Source organism: Scophthalmus maximus, chromosome 9 (assembly GCF_022379125.1).
Source record: "Scophthalmus maximus strain ysfricsl-2021 chromosome 9, ASM2237912v1, whole genome shotgun sequence".
NCBI classification, from domain to species: Eukaryota; Metazoa; Chordata; class Actinopteri; order Pleuronectiformes; family Scophthalmidae; genus Scophthalmus; species Scophthalmus maximus.
In genome coordinates, this window is record NC_061523.1 from 20,968,965 (window position 1) to 20,981,298 (window position 12,334).

Below are 12,334 nucleotides of genomic sequence, written 5' to 3' on the forward strand. Positions count from 1 at the left end.
TAATTATAGCTTTGTCTAACTGTAGTTTTACATTGCAGGAAACTTAATATATTTTTTGCTTTAACAAAGACTTAATTATGTAAATTTATTTAACTATTGTCTGATTTATAGATCAAAAACTAATCAGTTGATTGAGAAAATAATCAGCACAGTAGATACATCCTCGAGGAAAATAAGTGTTAACGGTAGATGAACAAATACAACAATTCTGGCACAATATGATATATTTCCTGGCTTGTAGAGTAAACAAAACTGCTTTGTTTCATTTCATAATGGCATGACCATAATGTTTAAAAAGCCATTTCTGCTCGGATCATGTTATTGCTGCTGTAAAGGCAAGAAATAAAAAATCATTAAGGAAACAAATATGAAAGTTCAGCTTCGTGAGGAAGAGTTTATTTGAAATGGGATCAATTATTCTATAATAAAAAAAAGTGAACCTCTTCATGTGAAACCTTTAATGGCTTTTTGAGCCTGATGTGATGTGACGTGCCGGTCTTCGTCCTCGGTGCTGCATCGACTCATTAAGCTGAAATAAGAAATTTTTCCTTTTTCTTTTCCTCGTATAGCAGAACGGCCTTCTCATGTAGCAAGAGCAGGTTGTGACTGCAGGGTCACAGGTTTGATCCCCTGCAGTGACCTCTGTGTGTGTGTGTGCGTGCGTGCGTGCGTGAACATGCTCAGTCATTGTGAGATGCTCTGGAGAGCACCAGCTTAATAACTAAAATATAAATGTAATGCTGACCCAGAAGTGGGACTCCCAGTGGGAGTGCTGACACACGCACACACACACACACACACACACACACACACACACACACACACACACACACACACACACACAGACACACACACAGACACACACAGAGAGAGAGATTTCCCAAACCCCCACTCTCCTCCACCACCATCTGAAGTATAGCGCTATTATCTGTATTACATGAGGATTATTATGTTGCTAATCAGTAGTGACTGACGTACAGTATCTATCTGTCCTGTATACATAATTTACAGGTAGCACAGAAGTGCTATGTAGGAAGTATGTGATCACATTAAGTTGTAAATTAACGTTAAACAGCATGACCTCAACAATCTTTTTTTGCCGTATTTGTTGCCACACGTCAGTCACTGGGGGAAAATCCTGAATCCCATCCACAAACCCGTGAATGACTCCAACCTTCGGGATTCAATGAACGATTTTGGCAGCGAGTAAAGTCGAGGTTACGCACACACTTCAAGTCCTGAACAAGTTGCACCTGAGCCTCTGTCCTGCGACAAGAGCCTCAGCTGCTTCCTCCCGAGAGGAACGCTCTGACCTTTGCAGTATTTCTAAGGTGAAAGTTGGCAGCTTTGGCGTCGCTGCGTCGTTCAGATTTACTGTCAGAGACCACACCTCCATCGTTGAGTAACATTAAAACCCTCTTGATTTACAGTATGATGAAAGTTCCTCCTCTTTTTTTTATGTCACTATATACTTACTGAGGAAAGTTATACGCTCTCGCCCCAAGCATTGTGTCATTCTGATTTGAGTAATGAGGCCGAAGGTCTCGTCTCAAAATGCCCCGAAAATATGAACACGTACATGGTTTTAGCTGAAATTAGCACTTTGTCACGATTAGGAGCGAGAGACGAGCAGCCCAGGGATTTGAAGGACAGATGTGTTAAAAAAAAAGAAGATGTTTGCATAGATGAGTCACGGTTTAATGAAAGAGGTCAGTGTGTAACATTCTGTATGCGCGGAGCAGTGGGTCAACACTCGGGTGCCTTGTTCACAGTGAACACACCAGTTATTTCTAGCATCACTCTTCCTCTAACACACACACACACACACACACACACACACACACACACACACACACACACACTTGATCTTTGAATATTATCCCTCGCCAAATCTAGAAAAATTGACATTTGTCGGTTGCTCTCCATTTTGCACTTTATCTCACACACACTATCTCGCTCCTGTGATATGAAAAGCCATTTGCGCTGTCGAACCCGGCACACACACACACACACACACACACACACACACACACACACACACACACACACACACACACACACACACACACACACACACACACACACACACAGACATTTTCTCTGTGATCTCCCACTGGGCCGCTCACTCCAGGTCTTATTGCAGCTCCTGTCTGTCGCTCGGTTTGCGATGAAACGCTGATGTTGCTGCGGTCAAGGCTTCATCCCCTTCGCCCACTGTCCCTCTTCTCTACCCTTTCTTTTAAACTCCCCCGTCGGAACACCACCACCACCACCAAAACCCCCTAAACAGACGAGCAACATTCCTCCCCTGGGTTAACTCGGTGGCCATGAGGGCATCCAAGGCCCCGGCTGGCTGTTCTATAAATATACAAGCAGCAGGAGGCAGACGATCAATACTCCTGTTAGTCTTCTTCTGACTAGAAGCCCGGGCCGCCTGGTGGTTATCGAGGCCGCCCGGTAATCAGAGGGTCACAGGTTTAATCCCTCTACCTGCTAATGTGTCCACCAGCAACCAGGAGCTCTGCAGGAGCGTCCTTGACGAGGACATTGCTGCTGAGAACTTTTTTAATTGCCCCAAGATGTACGCGAAAGGAGAGTTGTTAAAAGTAAAGATGTCGTCCTTTTTCTCTGAGAGGTATATGAGGTTGAGAGGCTGGAAGATGGAAAAAAAACCTGATCATTTTCATAGCAACAGCCCGTTGATCTCCCTATCTGCGGTGACCAGGCGTCCCAGTTTGTCCGGGGGATTGTCCCGACGCCTCGAGTCCCAACAAATATGTGTAGAAATCACCCATAATTCCACATACACCAGCAAATAGTCACATGTGTTTGATGTACTTGAACTGAGTTGATTTGGCTAAAGATGTACAGATTTTTCTTCAAAACTAAACATATCATATTTTAATTGGGGTATTATTGTGTGGTTTGGAGGTTGGTACATGTCCTGCTGTGGTAATGAGGAGGGTGAGAAGTTAAAGTGATCTGTTCAGTAATCTGAAGGCGTGCTTTGAAAAAAAAAAAAAAAAGGTGTGCGTGCAAGGTGGAATAATAATGCGCGTGTCTGTGCGTGTTCCCTAACCGTCCTTCAGCTAAGAGCAGTGAGAACGTTGAATTTTCACCTTCAATAGCCTATTAATTAATGTGCAGAGTGCATAAACAAGGGAAAGGATTTTCCCTGCAGCTTGATGGAATCTTTTATTTTCAATAGATATAGACTGGATTTGCCTTCACAAAGGAAGATTTCAGGATGCAGACGCATGCAGCTACATTTTAAATTGGATATTTTCTCTCGGTTAAGTGCAGATTTTTACTGGTTTTTTTTTGTGTGATGAACTCATTGTGCGAAGTTAAAACACAGAGACAGTACAGACCGGGATCGACTCACCTAATCTGAGAGTCAAGGGCTCCAACTTCACACGTGTTCATCAAGCTTGTTCAGTAGCGAGCATGTGACATTCACGATGCCATCGTTGTGACCGTTTTACTTTCTGACGTGTCAGCGAATCTTTCGACCGCAACTTCTTCACCTCCTCGACTTGACGAGCTGCACGTTTGATAACTTCCATCTCCTTCTTCTTCTTCTTCTGTTCCATTGCTCTCTCCTCAACCCCCCCGGCTCCCAGGAATGCAATAAAGCTCAGGTACGGTATCAGTGTTAACAATGTTTTGTCCGTTGTGTTTCTATACGTGTGAGTGTGTCGTCGTCGTCTGCGTTTTCCTAGCCCTGGTCTGTGTTTGTGCTTCTGTCCGTGGGGTTTCTATCTGCGTCTGTTGCCCATGTGTTGTATCTGTAGACTAGTCCCTTAATGAACCCCTTCCGTTTGCTGGCGCGGCGGCTGACGAGGGGCGAAGAAGGAGGGAAGGAGCCTGCGCCGCACAACCATCGAACCCCAACAGCAACACAAATTGGGGAAAAAAAGGGTTTCATCTTCCACGCGTGTTTTCCCCGTTTCGGGTCTGGCAATAAGCATGCTCGATTTGAGAGCAGACCTCATCAGCTCGGCAAAGCGACGACAGAAAAAACAAACCAACCCCCAGATGATAAGCATCACTTCTGGCGCAGCTCACGGCCTTGTAAACTGAGATAATGGCCGACAATTTAGCTGATTGAGGTGCGTGGCATGTGAAACACTGCTGATGTCCCCGATAAGGCTGTTGACTGCGTCTTCGGGCTCTTTGGGCTCTTGCTGCTCCCGCTGTGTGCGCATGGCGTCAGCGTCGCAGCGATTCACTGATGGCGCTGGTAATGCGCCAAGTGTTTGACGGCGGCGGCTTTTGGGTAAGGTGCTCACCCGAGGGATCCACGCAGCTATTTGAAGGCATAGCCGACATCTTTTGCCTTCACGCGCTTCGGCCGTTAGAGCGTTTAAACGATGCAGCATCACCACCGAGATCGGGAAAAGGGCGACGTGTCCCGCGTCAGCCTTGTCGTCCTGAGGCCGAAGAGATCCGAGCTCGAGGTGTTGAGGAGTCGAGAGCCGCTGAGAAACGCGAGAGCGGAGCGAGCCGACCCGCCACTCTCGGGGGCCGTGGGGGGAAAAGCCGAGCTCCTATTTTTAGAGCCGTCCTCTGTGACAACCTGCTCTGCTGCAGCTGTGCACAGATACAAAAGCCTCCCGTTTCTTTTTTTTAAACAGACATTGTGTCGGAGCGGCAGCGGTGAAAGCGGAAACGCTTCATTGTACATGTGCCTTCACGCATCCCCTTCATCTTCGGGTGCTTCGGACTCAAATGTATTCAGCGGCTAATGTTTATTTTCCCCATGAATCCATTATATTTCCCAATGAGTCCCTAAAACAGAAATGCACGTTACACTTGAAGAATCTAAATCGCTTGTTCTCGTCGCGCAGACACATTGAGTTTGAGTTTCAGTCATTTGTCGACTCATTTAGTTTAGACCGATTAATCAGCTAATTGTTTCAGCTCTAGAGCGTTTAAATTATTTTTGAAATTGGTCAAAAGACAGCGAAAATGAGTTCATTGTCAAACGTTTGCATTGTGATTGATTCAAGACGTTTATTTTCCATATTATCTAACACGGTGAAATATGCATTTTCAGTCGGCCCTCCTTTTTTTTTCTTCTTTCTCCTTGCTCATCTCCTTTTTTCTTTTTTTTTTTTTTTTTTTAGCACAGACACCAAAAGCCGACTCTAGTGTTTCTAGTTATTCATAGAAACGTATCAAACATTTTTTTTCCCGCTTTGACGGTAGTGGAGCGGATATTTTTGGGGCCGGAGTTTAGGCTCGACGATACAGGTGAAGACGAGGAAACCGAAGCGATGCTCATTTTCCCAACCGGCGGCGGTTCGTTCTCTCAGAACACACTTACTGACATTTGATGTGCTTTTCATGTCAGTTTTGACATTCAAAAAGACCTTTTTGAGAGTCGAGTTTTTTCTCTTTTTTCAAACGGGATGACGGATGACATTTATTTAGATGGTAATGAGTCCGCGCGGCGGGGATAACAAAGCGCGCCGGTGGGTGTGTGTGTGTTTTTTTTTTGTTGTTGTTGTCGTTTGTGTCACTTAAATTTGATCCCAATCTCTCGCTGAACAACTGGAAGCAGAAACCGTTTGTTCGGTTCAGTGTTGAGCCGGTGTTAGACGACGGCGGATGCTGCAGGCGACACTCGAGACCTTAATAACGACGCCTGGTCTGCGTTTCTGGGGGAAATAAGGGTTAGAGATGGGAGGTTTTTTTTCCCCATGGGTCTGAAATGAAATTTGTACGTCTCTGTCTTGTTTCATGTTGGGTTCGCAGTCCCCCATATGCATCTTTATGCCGACAAAGACCATGACAAAAACGGCTGTGATCGTAACGGTTTGGTGTTTTTAGTTCAGTTTGAAACATGCAGACATGGAAAAAAAAATCACACTTTCATATAATATTATTCTGATGTAGCACCGCCACAATGCTGCTATCTTACACTAGCATGTCAGAGTAATGGTGCGTTCAGGCCAAACCAAAACGAATAATCGCCCGTCCTCTTTTGGACACACGCGTCAGTGATGTCGGCAGAATCTCAACGCTGATTGGGTTTCGCGACATCGTGTCCGGCAAATCTTTCGCTTTAGTTAAAAGTATTCCAAATCGAGCGGAGCGGCGCGAGTGACGCGTCCCATTTGGTCTGAGCGTGCGATAAGAGATGGAGAACAGACTGGCTTGAGGTTTTAGTCGTGTCTGCAATCTTTTTAAAAAGGAATAGCCAGAGCGGTTTTGATCATGCAAGCAACACATAACCCACACAAACCTGTTTACTTAATGGTTAATACAGCCTGCATTGTAATTTGCCGTTTTAATGACAATGAATTTGAATTGTCAGTTGTTTATCTTAGTACTGTACCTTTAGCTCCACTGCAAGCGTTTGACCTTCTTCTGTTAAACGGAAAATGGACACGAAATATTCGCCAAGAAACACAAGGGTGAAACTTGCTTCCTGTAGCTGACCGACTTAAAGACTTCCAGGTCACGACCCTCCGCAGTTACTCTATAACCTGATCCGGAAGCCTCGAGTTATGTATCAACTGTTCAACCTTACTCCATCACTTATTTTCCAAAGACATCTCCGTTCATTCCCCACAGTGATCTGTGCAGCTTGTTGCAGGTGTACGACAGATGTTTCGCCCCCCTGTGCACCTACAGTATACACCCTTACACCATCTCCTTTTCTTTTCTTTTTTTAAACCGCGTCTTGGCTGCGTGTGTTTCTGCCAAGTAATTTTTTTTTCCAAAGCAGCATGCCGGTGACAACAGCTTGATGGATGAAATAATCCCTCCGGGCCGCAGCAGCTATGAGAACCTAGTCTCTTTATTAGATCGTCTTTTCTCGTCCTAACAACGCAATTTAGAGGCGTCGTAATGGGGCCGATGTCAGGGATTAATGCACCGCGCTGGCAGTCGGTCGCGCTGCGTTTCCTCTCGGCGTGTGGCTTTCTGCTGGCTTACACGTTCACACTCGAGCCGACGAGGGGAGGCGCAGATCAATACGCGAGAGTGGGCTTGATCCGGTAAAAGCCGGCGTGTGTCCACGGCGAGTTGAAGTCTTTCTTGAGCGAGTCACGGAAGAATTTGCTGCTCACACTCGCTGCAAGTCGGATAAGACTGTGTGAGATGAAGTTTTATTTGTTGAGACTCAGGCTGGTTGGTTCCGTGTATTGCTGTCATATTCTGGCTTTGTGTCCTTCCTGCTATCCTGGTTAGAAAAAATCCTCTTCTCTGTGCATCCAGAGCCTGATATGTATTTTATATTCCCATGTGCCATGAAGCTTCACCGCTGTCCTGTTAAAAAAAAAACTAGCCACGACATTAGTCCTTAACAATTTTCGCTTGTAGAATTTAGCACAAATGAACTACAGAACCCCGAAAAAAAAGTAGAATAACATTAACCTTACACTTTAACTTTCAGAGGGTAAATATTAGAGCTGCAACAGTTAATCGATTAGTAATCGCCTACTAAATTAATTGCCAACTAATTTGATAATCCATTAATTGGTTCAAGTAGTTTTTTGGAGGAAAAAGGTCAAAATTCTCTCATTTCAGCTTCTTAAATGTGAATATTTTCTGGTTTCTTTGCTCCTCCATGACGGTAAACTGAATATCTTTGGTGTGTGGACAAAACAAAACATCATCATCAAACACGATCGTCATTTTTCACCATTCTATGGCATTTTTATGGACGAAACAAGTAATCGAATAATCAACAGATTAATCGATAATGAAAATAATCGTTACTTGCAGCCCTAGAAAATATTACTCGTACCATCCGAGATAAATTTAACACTGTTCATATCAGCGGGTTGGACGGAAAAAATAAAAAAAAACTCAAAGAAGACCTGTCATATTCCAAATCGCTTACATAAATCGATCACACACAAAATCTGTTTGAGTTGGAGGGAAATCAAAGCATTCCTCTGGCCAGTGTGTGCTCTGGCAGTATTTCACTCCGTGTCTCCTCGCCTGCTATCGAGCCACAGAATATGGGGGAAATATGCACGTAGCCCAGATATGACAGTGATGGTTGGTTGAGGGTTTCCTTTTTTTTTTTTTTGTACAGTAGCACTTGGTAAGTGCGAGTATATGCATCTGATTGTTAATGTGAATGCTCTGCGAGTACCAAACCCCGTTTGATCTCAGCTGCGTTGTGGTCGTAATGCGGAAAGAATATCATGTTCCTTGTCTGTGTACATGAATGTTAAGAGTTGAATTCAGGGGTTAAAGAAGGTGAAGGCAAATGAAAGATGTCGCTAATGTAATGGTCACTCTTTCTACCATCGCGTGCGTGTGTGTGTGTGTGTGTGTGTGTGTGTGTGTGTGTGTGTGTGTGTGTGTGTGTGTGTGTGTGTGTGTGTGTGTGTGTGTGTGTGTGTGTGTGTGTGTGTGTGTGTGTGTGTGTGTGTGTGTGTGTGTGTGTGTGTGTGTGTGTGTGTGTGTGTGTTCATTGTGTGTGTGTGTGTGTGTGTGTTCATTGTGTGTGTGTGGGTGTGGGTGTTCATTGTGTGTACGTGGGTGTTCATTGTGTGTACGTGGGTGGGTGTTCATTGTGTGTGCCCTGGTGTCATCCTGCAAGCGTAATGAGGTTTTTATGGTTTTAATGCCACACGTCAGCAAACAAAAAGCCATCACGTGGCCTGGGCTGTAAACGCACGGGGCGGCTGCAGGCGTGCCGGAGGGTTCGCAGACTGTTTACAAATGGCAGACAAGGCCCCGCCCCCTCCCCCCTCCATCCATCCACCTCGTGCGTTTAGCACACGCTTGCAATTGAGCGTGAGTGCATTTGTGTTATTCTCTGAAGTGGCGTTTTCCACATCACTGTCACAATCCTCTTAAGATCGATGCTCCCGCTGCCTCTTTGCTTTACATTTAGCATGTGATTAGTCAGTATAAGAAATGGCCTGTTTGTTCCTAGAAAGCTTTAAACAATGAACAGGGGGGGAGGGTCTGATATTCCCTAGACGCAAAACCCCGTTGCCGCGGTGATGTAAGGATGCTGGAGACGTTAATGACCGAGGCTGCGCAGCAAAAGCACCTGAGCTCTTTCTTTTTGTTGTTTTGATACATTACATCATGGCTCGGGGGCAGAAGAGGTGATGTCATACCCGGGTCTCCAGCCTCCTCCCCTTCCCCCCCGCCACAACCTCCCACTCACCTCCCCACTGCTTTGACTGGAGCGGCTCCAAACCCAGCCAGTAGTAGTAGTATTACACTGCTTTCTAGGCTTTGTCTGAGGCAGAGCAGCCAGGAGCTGCCTGCTCACACAAAACATTAATGTGTCGGAAAGAATTTAATATATTTTGATATTTGTCTGTGTTTGGGGGCTTTTAAACCATTTTTGTTCAATGTAAATTATTCATCAAGAATAGATAATAAATACAGATAACCAAGGGTTTATTTTTTACTTTTTTTATTATATATTTATATATAATAATATATTTATATCTTGATAAATTGTTTAATCTTCAAAATGATAGCTACCGAAAACTGCCCATTCAAACTGATACAAACAAGACCAGAAAGCAGCAAATCCTCCGGTTTGAGAAGCTCTAAATGATCAATACATGATTTTAAACATCATAAAAACAGCTTGATTTCATGTTGATATAGTCTTAATGATGAGCAGCTTTAGTGCTAACGTGTTTTAGCTCCTCGTTTTTTTATTTTTTGTGCAGTGAAGAGTTTTGTGTTGTTATTTCTGTGCTGAAGGTCCACTTTCCTGTTCTGTCCCGGCATTTATCAAAACGTCAAAATGACAAGAAAATAACCGCGACGGAGCGAGATGACAGAAAATTGACTGGCACTCACTGTCAAAAAAAATGCAGGACGGTGATTTGACAGCAAAATGACAAACAACCCGAATTTTAAACTGAAATAAAAATTGTAAATGTCACGTCCACTTTTTGCTGATGTGCTCCATCTTCGTCTGACGCCTCCAGTTGGTAATATTAAGACCTTATTTGTGGGGGGTTTTTTTTGGTTGTGGACTGAAGTAGATATGAACTGTAGCAGGTTCACCGTCTCTGTGACCTGTGATGTGTTGTTGTCATTTAAAATATCGCCCCCCTCCTCATATCTCTGTCTGTCAGGAGTGAGACCTTCACATATATGAGGCCTTTTATGGATCCAGTCTCCAGAGGCACGCGCCTGCGGCCTGAACACACACACACATGCATAGTAATACAAAGCACATTTCCATCTTTTGCTCCTGCTCTCACAAAGCAGAGCAGGGTTGTGTGTTTGTTATTAGAGGCCGTGTCAGCGATGCTGCTGGTGCTGCTGCTGCTCATTGACGTATGTGAGAGTGAAAGTGAAGTGGCAGAGAGTCTATTGCCACTTTTTTTCTGTCTCTGTCTCTCTTGCAAACACACTCGTCTCCCCTCCCTCCCTCCCTTCATCGCTCCCTCCATGTCGCTGTGTCTCGCTGCCTCCGTCGCCACAGCAACTGAAGGCCCCGGAGGGTGCGTGTGTGTGTGTGTGTAGAAGGGGGGGGGGGCCTGAATGGGCGGGTTGGTGGTTAGTCGGGTTGCGGGGGGCTCGTGCTCGCCCAGTTGCCATGGCTATTCCAGCTGAGCGACGGCGACGGGAGTGACATCATTGCCCGCCCGTCTCCATCTCCCTCCTCTGCCCCCCGTTTTATCTTCCAGCTGCTCCGTCTTCTTCTACTCCAGAAGCGAGGCCACGCTCTTCCTCGTCTACACACCTCTACTTCTCACTCCCTCAAGAGGAAGTGCTCCGTGTCTCAGTTTCGCGCCCCCCCCCCCCCCCCGCCCAGGAAATGACTTTTTCTCCCCTTTATGCGGTTACTATGCCAACCGTCTCCAGCAGCTTTCTTGCGCCGAAGTGAGCGTGATAATGGCATTATTCTCGCTGTGACTCCTCTCCTCCCTCCCTCTATCCGTCCATCCCTCTCTATCATCCTTTTTTCCCCACCTCTACCTTTTCCTGTTATCTTTTCATCCTCCCACCGCTCTCTCTTTGTGTGTCAGCTCACTTCATCTCACTTTCATCTCCTCGTCCGCCCTTCTCCTCTTTCCATCTCATCTCTCTGTGTTGTAAACCCTCCAGAGGAGCACAGCCACGTAGAGTGGCTGCTCTCACAGCATCTCTGTCAGGCGGGGAGGAGGTCCTGACTCCCCCCCCCACCCCCACCACCACCACCACAGCCACCATCCCCTCCTCCCCTCCTGACACCCCCCCCCCCCCCCCCCCCCCCCCTCATCCCTGCTCCCGTTACAAACAAACCTCTGGGTCTGACGTCCTGTACTTCGGTGGAGGCTGCAGGCGTCTCGGGTCCTCACATGATCTAATGGTGCATATAAAAGGCGCTGGTGTGTTGTCGGTGCGCGGAGCCGTCACTGTTCGGGAGAGGGAGGGGAGACGGAGAGAGGCGGAGGGGAAGCAAACGTGAGTGAAAGTGTCGTCAGCCATTTTTCCCTCATCTTTTTTTTCTCCTCTTCTTCTTCTTCTTCCCCTCCTCGTTCCTCTCGGCGCGCCGCGGCGGCTCCTCTCCGACTGGAGATGTGATCGTCGAGTGCGCGCAGAGAGACGACGACGCCGCCGCGTGCGCTTTTTCATCGCTTGGATAAAAAAGGATAATTTTTTCCTCCCTCGTCGTCATCCTCCTCCTCCTCCTCCTCCTCCTCCTCTTCATCTCTGGGGTTTTTAAAAGATTTTTCTCTCCGGGGCGACGCAGCGGGAGGCAGGAGTGAACGCAGGAGCCGGTCGTCGGCGTGTGGAGTGCGTAATCGGGCCGACAGGGAGCGCGGATACTCCCCGAGAACGGTCGCGCCGCCGCCGCCGCCTCCTTCCAGAGAGACGGCGCAGCCGAGGGGAGGAGGGGGACAGAGGGGATGGATGTGGGGGTCTGCGCCGCGGGATGTTAGATTCTAGCCCGGCGCACATTTCTTCACTATGAAACCATTAGCAGCAGCGGACAGCAATGGAGTCCCGAGCCAGCAGCCAGATAAAACCCCGGTGAGTGGCCCTTCGACGTTTTCTTCTGTTATCCCCGTCGCTCCCTCTCGTCTCTCTCTTTTTTTTTTTTCCGCCTCCCTCATTCACGACCCTCATGAGATGTGATAACCGGGCTCGTGTAATGGATGTGCATCGGATTTCCATCGAGCCCGCATGCACAAGATGAATGAAGGCGGGGGGGGCGGGGGGCAAGGGCGAGACAGGAAACATGAACGACTCGATCCGAGGCTCATTATTTGCCCCGTCGATCCTCCGATGTGTGTCAGTGTGTTGTAGTATGTGGAGAACGGCCGCCATGTGCTCGTTGTCACACACACACACACACACACACACACACATGGACTCCTCTTATTGATCTGGCATGGCT

The 12,334-nt window shown here is 46.8% G+C and overlaps 1 protein-coding gene across 15 annotated transcripts in view; it reads left to right on the forward strand.

Moving 5' to 3' along the window:
• The window catches only part of rapgef2b (Rap guanine nucleotide exchange factor 2b), a 102,613-nt gene that overhangs the window by 58,517 nt on the left and 31,762 nt on the right, over positions 1-12,334 (forward strand). For 10 of the 15 annotated variants that reach the window (XR_007031401.1, XR_007031403.1, XR_007031402.1 and 7 more), the window contains one exon: positions 3,624-3,641. The exons of 3 other annotated variants lie outside the window; for them this stretch is intronic. Coding sequence is in view for 2 of the 12 variants with exons in the window: in XM_047334218.1 (XP_047190174.1) it covers positions 3,624-3,641 (18 nt within the window). In the remaining 10 variants the exon portion in view is untranslated. Of the gene's footprint in view, positions 1-3,623; positions 3,642-11,870; positions 11,968-12,334 lie in introns of those variants that run through there. 2 more of the 15 variants (XR_007031412.1, XR_007031413.1) reach the window with 2 other exon arrangements.